This window comes from Salvelinus sp. IW2-2015, linkage group LG20 (assembly GCF_002910315.2).
Source record: "Salvelinus sp. IW2-2015 linkage group LG20, ASM291031v2, whole genome shotgun sequence".
Taxonomy (NCBI): Eukaryota; Metazoa; Chordata; class Actinopteri; order Salmoniformes; family Salmonidae; genus Salvelinus; species Salvelinus sp. IW2-2015.
In genome coordinates, this window is record NC_036860.1 from 77,855,135 (window position 1) to 77,873,442 (window position 18,308).

Here is an 18,308-nt window from a genome sequence, read left to right on the forward strand (position 1 = left end):
CCCCGCTCCCTTCTGTGCCCTGCCGGCACGTGGCCCCCATCCTGTTATCTCTCCTCCCTATCACGCTGTCTTTCTCTGCGCTCTGGGATTCCGAGACGGCCTTAGTTTGGCGTCGTTTTACCTGTGTTCTTTGGTCTCCGGTCTTCGCGTCTGGGGTGGTTTGTTTCCTCTCTGGTGCCTGGGCCCGCCCCCGCACGGGGGCGGGGCTTCCCGCCGCACTTCCGTTGCAGCCCCCCGTCTCACCTGGGCTTCCGCCTGTTCCTAATCGCCCGCGGTGGCTTGGCCGCTTAACTGGCTCTTGTCTGCCTCCTTCGTGTGTCCTTCCCTGACTGCGCCCGGCTGCCGCCCTGCCCCCGCCGCCCCTGACTCTCCTCCTGAGCTGGGCCCGGCCTGCTGGGGCTGGGGTTCAGGGTCCCGTGTGGCCGCGTGCGCCCTCTCTTGCCGTATCGTGGCCCTAGTGCCCTTTTCCCTGTCTTGTCTCCCCTGTTTATGCCGCTAGGTCCCTCTCTCTGTCTAGGCTCCCAGGCCTTCTCGGTGTACTTTATACTCGTCGTTCGATCGGCACGGTCCCTGTAAGTTGCAGTGTCGTTACACCTGATTCATATCCATCTCCTGTAGTACCTGTCATTCTTCCGTCAGTGTAAGGTGGACCGCCCCTGCTGCGTTCAGCAGCACACTTCAGACAGGGAGTTGACAGCGTGTTCCAGCTACCCATCTCGAACCTCCGGACGCAGCTTGGCCGCCGCTATGCAGGCGTGGAGACGGTAAATGGCCCTTCTAACACCACCCCACACATCTTAACACCTTGTCCACCCCTCAGGTTTCCCCACGCAGCAGCTCATGCTTCCCACCTTATTGTCAGCCCACAGTGGTTTAGGATGACCTTGACTACCACTCGCATTCTTCTGTTGGCCTACTTGCCACTTCCGTATTCTAGATACTGTCTCTTACATCTCGCCAGGACACTGTTGCTTTTTGTTGCTCTTTTTCTCCCAACTGGCTCATCTCGGACTCGCTAATCACTCGTTGACCTCCTCGCTCTACCGTCTGTTCGTTTTATTTTTACGTTTGGGTCCTTACCCAGGAGCTTTTGTGGGTCACGGTTGGGCCTGCCAGTGCTGTGTTTAACCCTTTCCAGTGTTACCTCGTGCACCTGGGATTTGCCTCCCACGACGAGCTGCTTGCCACTGTACATCGCATAGCTTACTGGGAATGGGCCGGGGATTTTGACGTTGGGGCATAGGTTAGCGACTCACGGATGCAATGCCTGTGTAATCGTGTCAGGTTCGTCGATCTGAGTTCGCAATGCAATATCATCATTGTTTCTGTTTCCACCCTGGCTTGGGTGCTGTAGGCGACGCCCGGCGACGGCAGCCACGCTGGCGGTGGCACACTCACACGCTGGACTCCCAGGCATAATTGACCACACGAGGCAGCCCTCAGCAGGCCCGGGGCACTCCACACAGCAGGTCAGGGGTTTACCACACATTGCTCATATGTGAGACGCCGCGCCCGTCACGTTCTGCACCCCATAGCGGTGCGATTTACCACAGCGGCGAGCATGCACCACACGCCATGCTGCCTTCTCGTGGTGCTTTTTATTCCCTTCCCACACCGTGTCCTTCTGCAGGCGACCCAATTGCCTCTCTCCTTTCCACTCTGTCCGTTATTACCATCAGCTGTGTTTCTTGCCATCATCAAGCCTGTAATCGCTGACAGCAGGCGCTTTCACTGTTGCGTTAGCCCTTTTTGAGGCCCTCTTGCGTTGGCCCGCCATTGCCTCCCTTGGTGATGTTGTGCTGCCACTTGTTGTCAACGTTGTGGTGGTGTTTCCTCGCGCACCGACGGCAATAAGCGACAGAGTGCCACTTTTGTTGCACAGGAGCCCCCTGGCAACACCCAGTACATTGCCAGCAGACGCCAGTGTTCATTTTCACCTGGCATACGTTTCTGTCTACACTTTTGTGGTGGGATACCTAGCGGCTAGGAGCAGGCCTTCCCCACACTCCCCAGGGCTCCTCTTTGTCGGCCGCGACCAGGGTATCATGGAGGACTTGTCCATCCGGACAGCCAGGCATCCCTGACAGTCATCTGGCCACAGGCTCATGCCGGGCCTGTTGTGTTGGGCAGAGCCAGGGGTGGGCCGTGGGCATATGTTTACGAACCGTCGGTTAGACTTGGGTGGTTTCCAGACTGTGTTGCTACAGGCACTTCACATGTTTTTCCCCACAGCAGGGCACCGGGGTGGAGGTGGGGCTTGTGCTGTGCTGTGCTGCAGTCAGACTAGGGAATTGGGGCGTTCAGTCAGCATGGATGGGGTTTGCGACGCCGACAGGCGCCGACCACCACTTACGCTCTGCCCACAGCACTATATGAGTATGCATCCTACACGCATTAGCTTCGTCACATAATTGCGCCCTGTTCTTCTTACCTACCACCACACTCTGTTATCTGACAGTATCTTTCTTCCCACAGTGTTTTGTGTTGGTACTGTGGATCTCCCACCCTTCATCTCATGTGCTTAAAGAGCCACCGTCTTGCTTTTGCATTTAATATGTGAATGTGGAATCATAGGGATGTGCTTCATTCAGCTCCTGACGGCTATGTCAGCCATGGCCCAGTACAGCCCTGGCCTCCATTCTCTGTATTCCAGCATAGTAATGACGGTCAACATCGTTTTGGTGCACCAGATCGTGGCTTGCTTTTTTCGTACCTATTTGCAACACTTTAGAGGAGCCAGCACTGCCATCATACATACGCCGGCAATCTTGTTCACTTCTCTTCCACTCAGATCCTTAGTCTCAGTCACCGTCTACATCACTGATACGTTCGGCAGCTTTTAGATGACGTGCTTGTGTGCTTCCCGTTTTACAGGGGCAACTGTATACAAACACCTGGCTCTTTCCATAATGATTGAATGTGTATTAATGGAAAGGGCCGGAAATTGTAAAAAATAAATTCTCTGTAAGTTTTGTTTTAGGTTGTTTCTTCACAACCTTTCTACAGTAGGCTTTGTATAATATGTTAATAGATTGAACTGAATGTTAAGAAGAACGTTTCTAGGTCACAATTTGCTTCGCAATTATCTCAAACTGGACGGCTTTATAGACTAGCATGCGAGGTAGCATTAGGTCGGGAGGTTAGCATCGGAGGTTAGCACGGGTAGTACACGGAGGTTAGCCCTTTGCAATTGCGTTTGCATGAATAGAGATGTCCATCAACTGCAACAGGCATGGTACTGGAGTGCCCCTTTGCTGGGCATAGGGGACTGGAGCTTTATTGCACACCTTTCCTACATCATAAGTAATTTTTAGGGCACATTTAAATGTAGTAATACTTCTAAGCCGGTTAATGTTCTTCTCCTCTTACATCGCTTAGATACATTTAACTGCAGCAGGTATTGCCAGAACTTATGTGTTGATTTAGTTGAGTAATTACATCCTTGTCAAATACACTGTGTGTTGAATGACACTGAATCTGTTCTCTAAGGGTTGATCCCTCAATGCACAATGTGGACCTGTAGCACGGCCAGTACCAGTGAACGTTTGAGAGCTGTTGGGGTCAGGCGCTGGACAAGCTGGTTAAATTAGCAATTTGGAACTAATCTTCAAATAGTCTCAATTGTTGATTAACAAAAATAAAAGGACTGATCATGTTCATGCGTTATCATTTGTTTTTGAAGTGAAGGTTTGATACTTTCTGTTATGTATTGTGACGGCTTCTTGTTCTAATCCAAAAAGGAGCTGGAGAGATCTGAGTAGCGTGTTGTGGAGAGGGTGGAGATGATAGACACCAAGTTTAACCATAAAACCGCTGCGACAATGAAACTGACATGTTCAACAGGCAAAGTTGTGAGCCATGTGTCCATGTTCACGTTACAGTAAAGTGGCGGTCTCCCTGGTCAGCCTGACAGAAACTGTTGGCTGTTTTGCTGGTAGTCAGACAACCAATCTGTCAGTCATGAGACACTGCGCCTCAAAGGGAAGAATAATGGTCACCCGTAACAGACCTAGACGGTAACATAGTAAACAGTATATTATGTACATTGGACGACATCTAGTGCGCATTAGGCATGGCATATGTTAGATTTCACTATGGGTATGTGTTAATTTGTAGATGCCCAATCATTCCATTGGGGTTGGATATACTGGTATGTTACGAATTACAATTCGTATAATATTGTGATGAATTGCAATTCTGTCAAATATGTTAAATTTTGCCAAACGTATGATATTTAAGAATGTGAATAATTATAATGTTAGCTAGGTGGCTAGGGGTTAGGGGTTAAAGTTGGGTTAAGGTTAGTTTTAGGAGTTAGTTTAAGGGTTAGATTAGGGTTAGGGGAAGGTTTAGCTTACATGCTACGTCAGGGGTCTCCAACCTTTTCTGACATGAGAGCTACTTCTTAKAAATGAAACTTGTCACGAGCTACTCATTTTTTTCTAGCTTTAAAATAGTCACATTCTTCTCTTCTCCTCTCCCCTCCAACTCTTCCCTGGGATCTTAGTGTACAGGAGAAAGTAGTGCATTATATTTTCTGTCAATATACCTGTTTTAAAAAATGGTCAATAAACAAATCTAGGGCGGGCTCTATAAAACCCAAATTGTTTTATATTTTCCCACTTTCAAAATGACACTTGTTCATAGAGAAACAACGACATTGGATGTTCTGAGTCCATGCCAATGCTTAAATCACAACACAATAACTTTTTTTTTTTGGTCTGGAAGAAAACTAACACATTTAGATTTTTGAGTATAATTCCCTTTTAATTGTGCATCTGGCCCTTTAATTGTGCATCTAGAGAGTGAGCAATGGTTCTGTACTACTGATGCTTATTTAATGGTAAAGTTTGCAAATAATAGACACAAATGATATACTTACTCATGATATACAGTACTTCTGCCAGGTAATAAATTAATTGGCAGATATCGTGTTAGGTTTGGCTTTTTATGCGAATAGTGGGTAACCAATGGTTGGAAAATGGCAATGTTGCGTTAATTAGATTGTAGCTGGGAGCTTGCGGTCTCTGATACTTGTGAGATATGTCAGTTTGCGGTGGAACGTGAAAAATGCATGTACTTTCAGAATTGTTGGCGAGCTACTCATAGGTGGGCTGTGAGATCGATCTGTTGGAGACCCCTGTGCTAAGTCGTTTCAAAGTATCTAAAAAGTAGTAAGTAGTTGCTAATGAGCTAAAATGCTAATGTTGTCTGTGATGAGAATCGAGTACGCACACTTTGGAATGCTAGACGTTCGCGTTATACCCGTATACCCTGTCTTATGTAACCATGCCAAACGTAACATATCATACTGATTTGAGTGTCCCGTATTTACATTTACTATGCTACGTCTAGTCTGTAAGACCAGACTGGCCATGGTCAGCCTAGTTAATTGATGAGCAGTTTGAACTGTTATGTTAAAGAATGAAATATACAACATAGGTTGCACTTTGTGTGATGATTACCTTCTGGAGAGCATAGCGCTACAGTAAAACAGAATGGTCATCAGTGAAATAGGGCATTTGGAGTGTGGTGTATGTTGATTTTTTYAAGCAGATCCTTTTAGRWAACAATTCTAGATCAAGTATCCCAATACAAAGGATTTGTGCAATGTACTCAGATCAACGTTTTGGRAAGCATGTTTGTTGTGAAAATGCTGGCCAAACAGTTAAAAGGATTTCACTGCCTCCAAACTCGATCACCATACCTCTGTCACCCCTTCACCAGCTGTTATCACCCCCTGCTGGCTGCTTCACTGGGCCATACTTGAACAGGGAGAATGAACCCAGATGCTCTCCTCATTTAGGAGGTGCAAACACCTGCAGATCTAATGAGACGTTTAGGGTCCTGTACCAAGGGTAGTGCCACTTTGGGTGACGGTGAAGGCCAATTACAGGTGGCACACACTACTGATCAGCTTAATAAGGAGGTTGTCCTTTAGAGGGCCACTATAACAAGCTCAGCTGATACCTGCTGGCACACTTCTTTGCCTCCAGTTTTATTAGCAAAAGGCAGCTTGATGTGTCTCRAGAAARAGTACGCTTAACCCTGTCCACTATGGATAGAAGTGTCTGTCTCTCCCCTCATTGTACTGTGTTCTAAATGAGCATCTATGAGTTCTCTAAGCATTTACATTGTCTATGAGATGTGTCAGTGTTGGCTTCATGTGTGATGAAGGTCCATATAGTGTGTGTGTGTTGGTTTGGCAGACGGTGGAGCCAGTGGATCAGCTGCTTCAGAGTGTGGACCCAGCCAAAGACCGAGAGCTGTGGGTGCAGGAGCACAAGACCGGGGAGCTCCGCCCTGTGGACATGGACATATAGTCAACTACACTGARGTACCTCAAGCAGCCAGAGGCAACACCTCCACGTACCTCAAGCAGCCAGAGGCAACACCTCCACCTCCATACTGTCAGAATCCCAGGCCTCTCACAGAACATTCCAACTACAGCTACAGGTGCAGGTGCATGTATGTTCAGGATAAGGTGAGGCCTGTACATTCTGTCTATGATGACATCAGAATAGCACAATGTTATCACAGTGATAACTGGAGAAAAGGTAGCATTCCCAATGCAGTGCTTTTGAACCGACAATGGAAAAACAAGAGACAGATCAATAGTCCAGATACCAGCATGTTACAGTAATACAATGTTTGATGGTTTTACTCTGTATYATGAATGCCACTAAACAAGCTTAAACAACCATTTGTTTTTTTTAATCTGTTGTAAAATTAGAAGTTTACACTATTAAGAAGGATACATTTTTATGTATTTGASGAATAGATTGGATGCATTGTAAAACCTTAGAATTTTGGCATATAAACTGAACAACTAATTATTAACATTTCACTTTATTTTAGATACTGGAATATGAAACATTATGTGATATCCTAMATTAAATATGATATATTTTCATATTTACGCCCATTCATTTTACCTGTCAAGATATGCATGTTTTGGGAAAATATCTTACATTTACTGTATATGGTTAAGTGCATATTTGTGAAATATGATGGCTGTCTTGGCACTGTAGTACAATGTACATGGGATGTGTTTCCAGAAAGTATATACTCCAAGTTACTGCACTCAATGAACAGGYGTGAATCAACTCATTAAGGTTTGTTATGAACATGAATTTATGTACAACAACCTCTCTCAAWGTTGAATAGGGTAAGATGGATTGTGAAACAGCATGTTGGTCACAAGTCACCTCGTGTGGCAGATTGGAACATAGGCCTGAGTCTATTTTGGATCAGTGGTGAGACGATGACGACGATCCATGTTACAATGAACACCTTTTAGTGCCTCAAGGTTATAAACAGTACCTGGAATGTTCTTGATATATTCTATTCTGCATCGGTGTATATTTGTAGATACAAGCTAGATGTATTTTGCTGTTAACTGTTTAAGTGGCCTTGCACTTTCGGTCAACTAAATGTTTGTACCTTGTTGTTTGTCAATGAATTATAACAGGATAATAGTCAACAGATTCTAAAATCATTCATTTATTTTGCACGGGCCCTTTGTGAGTCAACCATTGCTTAGAGCTGGGAATTGCTATGTTGCATTTATCCTAAACACACTTTGTGTATCCAAGAGGTGCCCAGTTGGACTCTCCAAGTCACATTTTAACTGACTCGCAAAGATCCATCAGAAAAAGTGTCAGTTGGACTCTCCAAGTCACATTTTAATGACTCGCAAGATCATCAGAAAAGTGGTCAGTTGGACTCTCCAAGTCACATTTTAATGACTCGCAAAGATCATCAGAAAAAGTGGTCAGTTGGACTCTCCAAGTCACATTTTAATGACTCGCAAAGATATCAGAAAAATGGTCAGTTGGACTCTCCAAGTCACATTTAATGACTCGCAAAGATCATCAGAAAAAGTGGTCAGTTGGACTCTCCAAGTCACATTTTAATGACTCGCAAAGATCATCACGAAAAAGTGCCAGTTGGACTCTCCAAGTCACATTTTAATGACTCGCAAAGATCATCAGAAAAAGTGGTCAGTTGGACTCTCCAAGTCACATTTTAATGACTCGCAAGATCATCAGAAAAAGTGGTCAGTTGGACTCTCCAAGTCACATTTTAATGACTCGCAAAGTATCAGAAAAGTGGTCAGTTGGACTCTCCAAGTCACATTTTAATGACTCGCAAAGATCATCAGAAAACGTGGTCAGTTGGACTCTCCAAGTCACATTTTAATGACTCGCAAAGATCATCAGAAAAAGTGGTCAGTTGGACTCTCCAAAGTCACATTTTAATGACTCGCAAAGATCATCAGAAAAAGTGGTCAGTGTTACTTGACTGGAACCAGTACGTCGTCCATACATTTCATACAGTATGCTATTAACAGATACTAGCATAGCCTTTAGCCAACATATCCACCTAAACAAGTGTACATAATATAAATACTGCATGTTTGTCTGTCTTGTATTTTGCGCGTTCTGTTAGTTATTCTGGAAGTGTAACAAAGCAGGGATTTATTGTGTTTATGGACCATCTCCTCAAACTATCATTCCTTTCATATTCTAATGTGGATAATACATTCACTATGCCAAGACATGCATACAGAAGAAACATCTATTCACTCTATTACATGCCTTATCACATTGTTTCTAGGTGAGAAAATATGAAAATACCACTGAAATGATTTGCATTATTCTATCCCAAACGAAAGATTGAAATGTTGTACTTATTGTATAAGTTTATCCTGCTACAGTATTGTGTCAATGTTATATGTGTTATGGTAAAGGTCTTACATTAGAAGTTAATGTACTTAACTTCACCAGTCATTTTGTAGTAATGTTAATGTTGATTTAATTGCCTTTGTTAACTGATTTCCATTTCTCCTGTACATTCAATTCAAATGTTTCCAATCTTTAAAGAAATGATCAAATCATTGTGACCTTTGTCCAGACAACTATACTGTAGAATCTGTGTCTACAATAAATTGTTCCTTTGAAATACGATTTGAAAGACTTAAAAGGGTTTTGTTTCATTATCAACTACTGGCTTACATACTGTTGGCCTTACTTCAAGTTCTGGGACATGTTTAAATGAATTGGATTCATCCCAATAAGCAGATGAAATTCAGCCTTTTGCCTCCGGCTTTTACAGTCAATCCCRTCCCCTCTGACTGTCTGTGGATTGGCCAGGGAGATCCAGGGAGATAGGCCAGGTGGYGGAATATTGACATGAAACCCGGCCATGCATTACTGGGAGCCAAATCAGGCTTTAGAGAGAGAACGAGTCAAGCCCTGTGTTTCTGACCTTACAGCTTGGACAAGTTCAGTGCCAAGATGACATATGATTGGAGTTAAAGCACATGTTCTGTAATTCATTATTTGACGTGTGTAATGTATGGAGCGGGCTGCTCCTAAGTCTAGATCATCTTTAATATTGCAGATAGATTGTGGTTTTCTATCAATGTAATTGTTTGCATCATATCCAATATATATTTTTTTCTTCTTTATTATTTTCCCCTAACCCTACCACCCCTCCCCTAATTGGAGTAAACTAATGGACAACAATACTTAGATACACGCTTATTGAAGGGAAATAAAAATGCAAACAAGAAAGAAGTCTCATTCCCTCAGGACCAGGCAGACAATTTGTGAAAGCACATCTCTATTGCTCTTTTTAGAATGCATTGAATCATTCAACAAAAATGGAATATTACATATCACATTTACTKATTTTCTCWACTTAAATCCCTTTAAAAACATAGCTACCTGAAGTGACCAATCTGCATGTTCACTCAAAGCAGTATATATATTTATGTTTTAAAACGTTTTTTAGAACCCCTTTATAATGTCATTTTTCACAGCGTTTTTTATTATATAGTTTCTAGCAGTCTCTGACAGCATCAACAAAATGTCAACAATATTCAAGAAAAAGACTCCTTTTCCTTTGTTCTACCAGTTGAATACTGTACATTGTATGAGGTTTCAGTCCTGCTAAGCACATTATCAGACACATTCTATAGATATGATTACCTTAATAAGAAACCTCTGGCAGGATGTTTCTAAACTGACCTTCACATACTAATAGGATTGATAGTAAGACAGGGAGTGTTAACTTCAGCCTAATTCCCTTCATAAGGAGCTCCCCACTGGGCACAGATGTCAATTCTATGTTGGTTCGACGTAATTTCATTNAGCAGTCTCTGACAGCATCAACAAAATGTCAACAATATTCAAGAAAAAGACTCCTTTTCCTTTGTTCTACCAGTTGAATACTGTACATTGTATGAGGTTTCAGTCCTGCTAAGCACATTATCAGACACATTCTATAGATATGATTACCTTAATAAGAAACCTCTGGCAGGATGTTTCTAAACTGACCTTCACATACTAATAGGATTGATAGTAAGACAGGGAGTGTTAACTTCAGCCTAATTCCCTTCATAAGGAGCTCCCCACTGGGCACAGATGTCAATTCTATGTTGGTRCGACGTAATTTCATTYAAATATCATGGAAACAACATTGATTCAACCAGTGTGTGCCCAGTGGGTCCTTTCCTGGTGGCTTTCTCTTTATTAAACTAATGAATGCAGGTGAACACAGCAGCAGGCAACAGAATCTTGGAAACCATTATTTCATRAGGAAATAGAAAWGAACACCCATAATTCTAYAGCGCGGAACAGTTATTTGAGTGTGAAGAAAAGTCCAGGTGGCTCATAGACAAACAGGTCATCCACCACAATGTGCYGTACTTCAATGTGTATGCCAATGTTGTCTAGCGCACAAAGAGCCCAGGTCTGGCAGGAGAGTTGGGTTTGTAAACAGTAAAGCTTTGAACAGTCTTATAGAATTCAAAAGAATGATTTTGTCGGAAAGCTATTGTTTCTTCTCCTTCAGTTTGTCCTTGATTTTCTGYGGCTCATCATACTGAATCAACCGTAGGATGTCCTTGTTGTCCATCACTCCTTGAATGAATTCCCTCTCTGCAATCTTGTCTGGAAAGGAAACATAGAAAATGTCATGACTGAATCAACATTATTATGGTTGTTTATTTAATGTGTCTAATTGTGCAAAACTCATAAGTCACTCATGCCAGAAGTTCTCATCGTATCACATTTAGAAGATTCTTCACAATCAAAATTACCATCTTCTTTCTTTCCAAAAAAGTCCCAGACTTTGTCTGCTCTCTTATCAGGTGTGTTCTCATCTTCAGGCAGGTCATTTTGGTCTTCCTCAGGGATCATGTTAAATATTGACTGTAAAGCAATCAAACAATAAGGAAAAACATGTAACTTTCAAATGTAGATTAAATACTGAATTCAGCACATGTACTATAATAGCACAGTTCATGAAATGCAGACTACATAAAGATTGTTCTCCCATCATATTTTTACGGGATGACTGAATACATAGAATATTAAACAATTCACCTAATCATTTCACAAATGTATGAAATAATATATGTTCTGCTTTTAATTTGATTCATCTTGTTGCACTTTTTGGTTGRAACTAAGATCTTTGTTTATGTCCATTTTGTYTACTGAGTGGTTCAGTAATTACCACCACCACCACTGTCCCTTCACACTAGAGGCAGAGAAATAGTTTGTTTTTGTACCTTAACAATCTCTTGGATCTCATTTTTGCTGATGGTTCCGTTTCCATCCACGTCGTAGAGMGCGAAGGCCCACTCTAGCTTCTGCAGGGTCTTGCCTCCGGAGGTAAGGTGCAGGGCCACAATGTACTCCTTAAAGTCCAGTTGACCATCTGCGTTGGTATCAAAGCTCCTAAAGACATGCCTTGCGTACTCAGTAGGGTCTGCATTAGGGAAGAAGCTGGCATAGATGCCCTCAAATTGCTCCTTGGTGATCCTGCCTGTGGGGCATTCCTTGAGGAAGGACTGGTACCAGACACACAGCTCGGCCTCGTTGTACTTAGTATTGGACTTCAGGTCCTCCAGAAGTTCCTTGGACAGTGCCCCACTCTTAGAATTCCCCATGCTGCAAAGAAACACTATGGTGAATGGATAATATTGTTATTTTTCTTGTTTTGCGTGTACTACGTCTCTCACCTGACTTGGAGGAAACCTCCTGTTGGCTTCTTCCTGACTTGGTCTGACTCTCCTTCTCACCCTGACCACTTCACAATGTGCTGAACAGGATTATGGTCATCGCTACTTAAATACCAGACAAGCTGTCTTGAAGATAAAGAGGATAACTACGTCATACGAGGTTGACATATTTTCTAGGGTCCAATGAGGTAGTAGTGTCTGCATCATACAGGCACAATGACATCAAGCTTTGCATAATACAGGTTGATACAGTTTAAGATTAGCCAAGGATTAGATTGAGCTTTCTGGATGTAATATGTCCATTGTTGCCAAAATAACAATGTTACATGATTTCCATTGAAAAATACTGATACTACCATCCTATTTCACCTATTGTAGTTGACACTACAGTGATGTTCACTGACTTAATTTTTATTTTACCTTTATTTAACTAGGCAAGTCAGTTAAGAACAAATTCTTATTTTCAATGACAGCCTAGGAACAGTGGGTTAACTGCCTTGTTCAGGGGCAGAACGACAGATTTTTACCTTGTCAGCTCGGGGATTCAATCTTGCAACCTTTTGGTTACTAGTCCAACGCTCTAACCACTAGGCTACCTGCCAGCTACCTGGCTTGTGGTCAACAAGATATGTGAATGAGCAGGGTGAAAGGTGTGCAAGTTTCAGCCCACCTGTAGAGCAGGGTATTCGTGTCTGTGAAGCAGCTTGGGGCTGTCCCTGTAGCTAGCATAGGGAGATGAGATGAATTGTCTCTCCATTGTAACAGTCTCATGGCAGATTACTGGGCCATCTGCTGTTTTAGTAATTGGACCTGAATGAATTCAGGAATTGAGCTTAGTAAGTGCTGTGCTGTGAGAGTGATGGCTTTACTCTGACAGCTCTGACAGCTCTTACTCTGACAGCTCTGTCACAGCATCATACACTCCTCTACTAGAACTGGCTAATGCTCAGCATAATTAGAAAAGTTGGCTAATTTAGATTAAATTCCTGAAAATGATTAATGTTTCCACAGAGTCTTTGCCAATATTGACACCCATATTAGATGACCCTGCTCAGACCATGTCAACATTGCCATGTCATTGACAGATGTCAAGTTTTTTACGTAGTGTTGTAAAGCAAGTCTTCATTTTTATTTCAGTACTGGTTACAGAAGGTAGTGATTTAAACAAGGAGACTTTGTTATGCACTACATCCTCAAAAGTATGTGGACACCCTTTCAAATTTGTTGATTGGGCTATTTCAGCCACATCCATTGCTGACAGGTGTATAAAGTCGAGCACAGCGCCATGCAATCTCCATAGACAAACATTGGTAGTAGAATGGCCTTACTGAAGAGCTCTGTGACTTTCAATGTGGCACCGTCATAGGATGCCACCTTTCCAACAAGTCAGTTTGTCAAATGTCTGCACTGCAGGAGCTGCCCCGGTCAACTGTAAGTGCTGTTATTGTGAAGTGGAAACGTCTAGGAGCAACAACGGCTCACAGAATGGGACCGCCGAGTGCTGGAGCACGTAGAACGTATAAATCGTCTGTCCTCAGTTGCAACACTCACTACCGAGTTCCAAACTGCCTCTGGAAGCAACATCAACACAAGAACTGTTCTTCGGGACCTTCATGAAATGGGTTTCCATGGCCGAGCAGTTGCACACAAGCCTAAGATCACCATGCGCAGTGCCAAGCGTCGGCTGGAGTGGTGTAAAGCTCGCCGTCATTGGACTCTGGAGCAGTGGAAGCATGTTCTCTGGAGTAATTGATTTGAAATTCAGAATTATTATTTGAATGATCAATAATATGGATGCTTATAATACCATCTTCAAGTAAATTGTTATGACTGGCAAGGGTATTAACAGCATAAAAACTGTAAATGATAGTGAGACAATTAGCATTATGTGTGTTATGGTGTTAGTGGTACCAGGCTAAGATGTCAGTGTGCTGAGCTCAGCTGAAGGTATTTGCGTTGCCCTCTTGTTACAAGAGAGTGAAGTCTAAGCAACCCGTTTACAGTACTGTACGTCTGATCATCTATGACACGATGGGGGAAATGGTATTGATGTTAATGTCAGCATCTTTATAATTTTATACCGTATATCTTTATAACTTTATACCGTACCGAAATAACTTTCAGGGTTTTCAGGGTATTTTGGTGGGATGGTGTGTGTGAATGTGTTATTAACTATTTAACTGCATCTCATTTTAGTTTTGGCAGCCCCAGCAGAGCTCATATCAGCTTAGGTCTTGATCTAATGTGTTACCTAGTAAAAACCAACTGACGTCATAGAGGGAATGAAGCTAGTGTAACCAGCTTATGTCTGACGTGATGGCAGTGTGAGACAGGGGACACGAACATAGTTGTGCAAATCATAACTGCTGAGCCAGATGGATTCCTAACTTATATTTATGTACTGAACATTTGAATGGATTAAGCAGTCAAAGCACTCCTATGCCTTCAATCTGGAATTTCTCTTGCATAATCAGATGGCAAGTTAACCCAATCACAGTATCTCAAATAAATGTAAGCAGCATTAAGAAATACTACTGTAAAAAATGTGTTGGTGGGAAATTAGATTGATGATTTAGTCATTACTAATGTTCATCTCTTTATAATGTTCAGGATATAATAGTGTAAGTTGAGTTGAAGTTATAATAACTTCCTGGCTATTTACAGGAAAAGAAGGAAGTGGACCTCTAAATCCATAACAACACACTGAGTGGTGTTGCCTGTAGAGCCTCAGGACATAGCAGCCTGCAGTACCATCAGGATGCCAAAATCAACATTTCTTACATTGGCATCTAAACTCTCACAAGTATATCAGGTCCAAATGTATTCTTATTTTATGTATGCTTGCTTCTGTACAGCCCAGTGTATGCATGTTTCTCATGACATCCAGGAGCCTGGACAACAGCTGAGCGTGCTGACATGTTCAGAGCAGTGTGTATCTACATGGGATTGAACAAGGTCAGTGTCCTCATCCATCAATGGTGCTCAGTTTGCCTGGCAAACATGAAAGGATTCAGATTGAGGATAATCCTGATTTTTGCTGGAATACCTTTGTAAGCTTTGAGTTTTAAGGTTGCATGTTTCATCTACTGCTGGTAATTTTTGATTCTGTAAATTGTGGATTCTGGCCAAAAACAAAAACAATACAGGTATAGTTGAGAGGGGAAATCATGTTCATTTTTTATTGGTTGTTATATAAGAATAGGAGGYATTGGAAGTAGACAGTTGTTGGTGAATGTTTTTCAGCCCTACTCTGAAGCTGGTGAAGATATAGACTTTGGGCATTTGGCAAGTGTACATTCCAAAATGATATATCAAAATTCCCTCAAACAGTATGGACTCAAAGTAATTGTTCATAAGCATATCATTGAATATAATATTGTAAATCAACTAAGATGGCCCCATAATCAAGGGTAGACTATATTTCCTAGGGAAAATATTACCCAACCCTCAACATACTACAGAATTGAAAGATGACCACAAGAATACAAGGAAAAATGTCTCAAACCCTCGGTCTGGTTCCACTCACTTGAAAGTAATGTTTTGGTATTTGTGCCTTTTTAAGGCGAATAGCACATGGAAGGCAATATACCAACATATGGATTATGTTTACAGTTTCTGACAAAACATTGTTGTGCTGCAATCGTATACGCTCAGCTCACTGGGTCTGCCTTACTTTCCAATAGGAGGTGTCCAATAGTATGTCAAATATTGATTGATTATACATATTTTATTGCCCTGTTTTCCCCACCACTTGAATCTGCAGAGTCATCTCTGTCATCTCTGTTTTCTGTTGGATCTATTAAGTGACACTGCCCCATTAAGTCACAAGAGAGTACATTTAAGGCTTGGTATTACATAAGATGTAATATCATTACTAAGCATTATCATGGTAGTTCCACAGTGTACTGTATAACTTCTGCCATGAGGAATTAATTCCTCATTCCCTGATCTAACAATCCTTCTGGGTCCTTTGTTTTTACTGTCTGTGCAGACACGTTTGGTCTTTCAGAAAGCTGAGTACAAATGTCAGTATCAAATTCTCTGAATAGAAACAATCATTCAGTGGTGTTGGATGTTAGCTCCATGTCAAGAATGACTGCACCTCACCAACACAGTGGAGATTTTTAGATACCTGTGACCGGGTGTCCATTCTGTGTCACTCAAGTCAGCTCCATGCACTGAACTCCAATAGGTAGGCCACAACTGCTGATCAGTGAAGGAAGTGGCACTTGCTGCCCTCTTGGTATTCATTGGCCTAGTGGAGAGTAGTTATGGACAAGACAAATCAGTTGAAGAAAATGCAGGGTCCTTTCTCCCAACATCTGTCATCTCTTAAGCCTATTTCCCAAAGCAGTTTGCCTACATTTGCATGTAACATCCTGCATAAGCCAATCACCAGGCTATCAAATAGGAACAGATTGACTTTGCATGCACACATGTTGATGCTTGATCTGCAGCCTCATGCAATAATGTGTTTCACAACCTAAAGTCACTGTCACACTTTGAGTTGATCTGACCTTTATGATAGCAGGTACAGTATGATGAAATTATACACTGAGTGTACAAAACTAATATTGAGTTGTACCCCCTTTTGCCTTCAGAACAGCATCAATTTGTCGGTGCATGGACTCCACAAGGTGTCGAAAGRGTTCCACAGGGATTCTGGCCCATGTTGACTCCAATGCATCCCACAGTTGTGTCAAGTTGACTGGATGTCCTTTGGGCGGTGGACCATTCTTGATACAAACAAGAAACTGTTGAGCGTTAAAAAAAACAGCAACGTTGCAGTTCATGACACCGTCAAACCGGTGCGCCTGGCATCTACTACCATACCTCTTTCAAAGGCACTTAAATATGTTGTCTTGCCCGTTGACCCTCTGAATGGCACACATACACAATCCATGTCTCAATTGTCTCAAGGATTTACAATCCTTATTTAACCTGTCTCCTTCCCTTCATCTACACTGATTGAAGTGGATTTAACCAGTGACATCAATCAGGAATCATAGCTTTCTCCTGAATTCACCTGGTCAGTCTATGTCATGGAAAGAGCAGGTGTCCTTAATGTTTTGTACACTCACTGTAGTTTGTGAAAACATGCATCAGTAATGCCCAACTATGCCAGAACATGTCCAGTCCAATGTTGGCATTGGCGAGAGCCTTGTTCCAGATTAAAGAGTAAGCCCAAATTAATCTTTTTTATTACTATGCTCAAAGAAACCGCCTAGGTTTAGATATGAAAACAAAATGGAGGTCTAGAATATAATTTGTCCTGTGTAATAAATTACGCATTTGGTGAGTGGGTGGAGAAAGATGGGAGAAAAAGAGACCACAGCAAGCAGAAGAGAAAAGAGAGAGAGAGTTCAAATAAACAAGGGAGAGACAAAAAGAGTGATTGGAGTATAAGGGAGCGCAATCAAGGAAGAGAACGAATCCTTCAATAAAGGTAGCAGGCAGCACATCCTTATTGCCACAGGAGAGATGTACATACAGCATCACTTAAGGAACCTCAAATGCCACAAGATTATGAAGATTTGAGATATATTTGAGAGGCGAAACACGGCGGCGACATATCGAAAGCCTGGATTAGTTGCCTTTTCATTTCATTTTGCCCAGCCTCCAGCATGGGGACAGAGTGCAGTCGGCGGGGGTCCCTGGCGCTCACCCTCAACATTGTAGCATTTACGTGTGCCCTGTCAGCAGTGACCACTAGCTTCTGGTGCGAGGGGACCAGGAAGGTGGTCAAGCCTTTCTGCACGGGGCCGGTGACGACCAGGCAGTCATACTGCATTCGCTTCAACAGCAGTAACATCAATGACAGCCGGCTGGTGCAGTACATCTGGGAGTCGGGAGAAGAGAAGTTCCTGATGAGGAAGTTCCACACCGGCATCTTCTTCTCCTGTGAGCAGGCTGCTGACATGAATGGTAAATAATGTTCATGTACAACTTGCAGAAATGTTGAAATAGAACATGCGACTGTTGGCCACTCAGCAGCTGGTCCTGTGTGACCATGCTCTCTAAACCTGATGTGGTTTGGGTACATTACAACAGGAAGTGAATGAGGAAGTACATTGGGAGAGACTAAAATAAGATCAAGATGCAAATGATTTGACAATCTACTATTTACTTACATAATTACATCATCATGTTGTTTTTTCTTTTTTTAGTCTTTGAGATTTGATAAAATAAGCAAAAAGTAATGTTCTATTTGGTATCAGGTTACTTGTGTTGACTTTACTGAAATGGACTGACGTTATAACGATGCATCAGTTTTAGT

General features: G+C 42.4%; 2 protein-coding genes and 1 pseudogene across 3 annotated transcripts in view; 2 read left to right on the forward strand and 1 right to left on the reverse strand.

The window, feature by feature from the left end:
- Positions 1-6,700, forward strand: part of gas7a (growth arrest-specific 7a) — a 95,313-nt gene extending 88,613 nt beyond the window's left edge. The window contains 2 exon segments of the mRNA XM_070449792.1: positions 6,210-6,341; positions 6,374-6,700. Coding sequence (XP_070305893.1) covers positions 6,210-6,323 — 114 coding nt within the window. The 3' untranslated portion in view covers positions 6,324-6,341; positions 6,374-6,700.
- A 3,460-nt stretch (positions 6,701-10,160) lies between these two features.
- Positions 10,161-12,120, reverse strand: LOC111980347 (recoverin). Of its 2 annotated transcripts, none has more exons than XM_024011070.2 (4): positions 12,032-12,120; positions 11,579-11,973; positions 11,108-11,219; positions 10,161-10,958 (listed from the first exon to the last, which is right to left on the reverse strand). In XM_024011070.2, the coding sequence occupies exons 2-4, from the start codon at positions 11,957-11,959 to the stop codon at positions 10,840-10,842; spliced, it is 612 nt and encodes a 203-aa protein (XP_023866838.1). In that variant the 5' UTR covers positions 11,960-11,973; positions 12,032-12,120; the 3' UTR covers positions 10,161-10,839. The 2 variants fall into 2 exon arrangements, with proteins under 2 accessions (XP_023866838.1, XP_023866839.1); XM_024011071.2 differs by having other exon boundaries at positions 11,579-11,960; positions 12,032-12,112.
- Positions 12,121-17,655: 5,535 nt separating this feature from the next.
- The window catches only part of LOC111980123 (germ cell-specific gene 1-like protein), a 5,458-nt pseudogene continuing 4,805 nt past the window's right edge, over positions 17,656-18,308 (forward strand).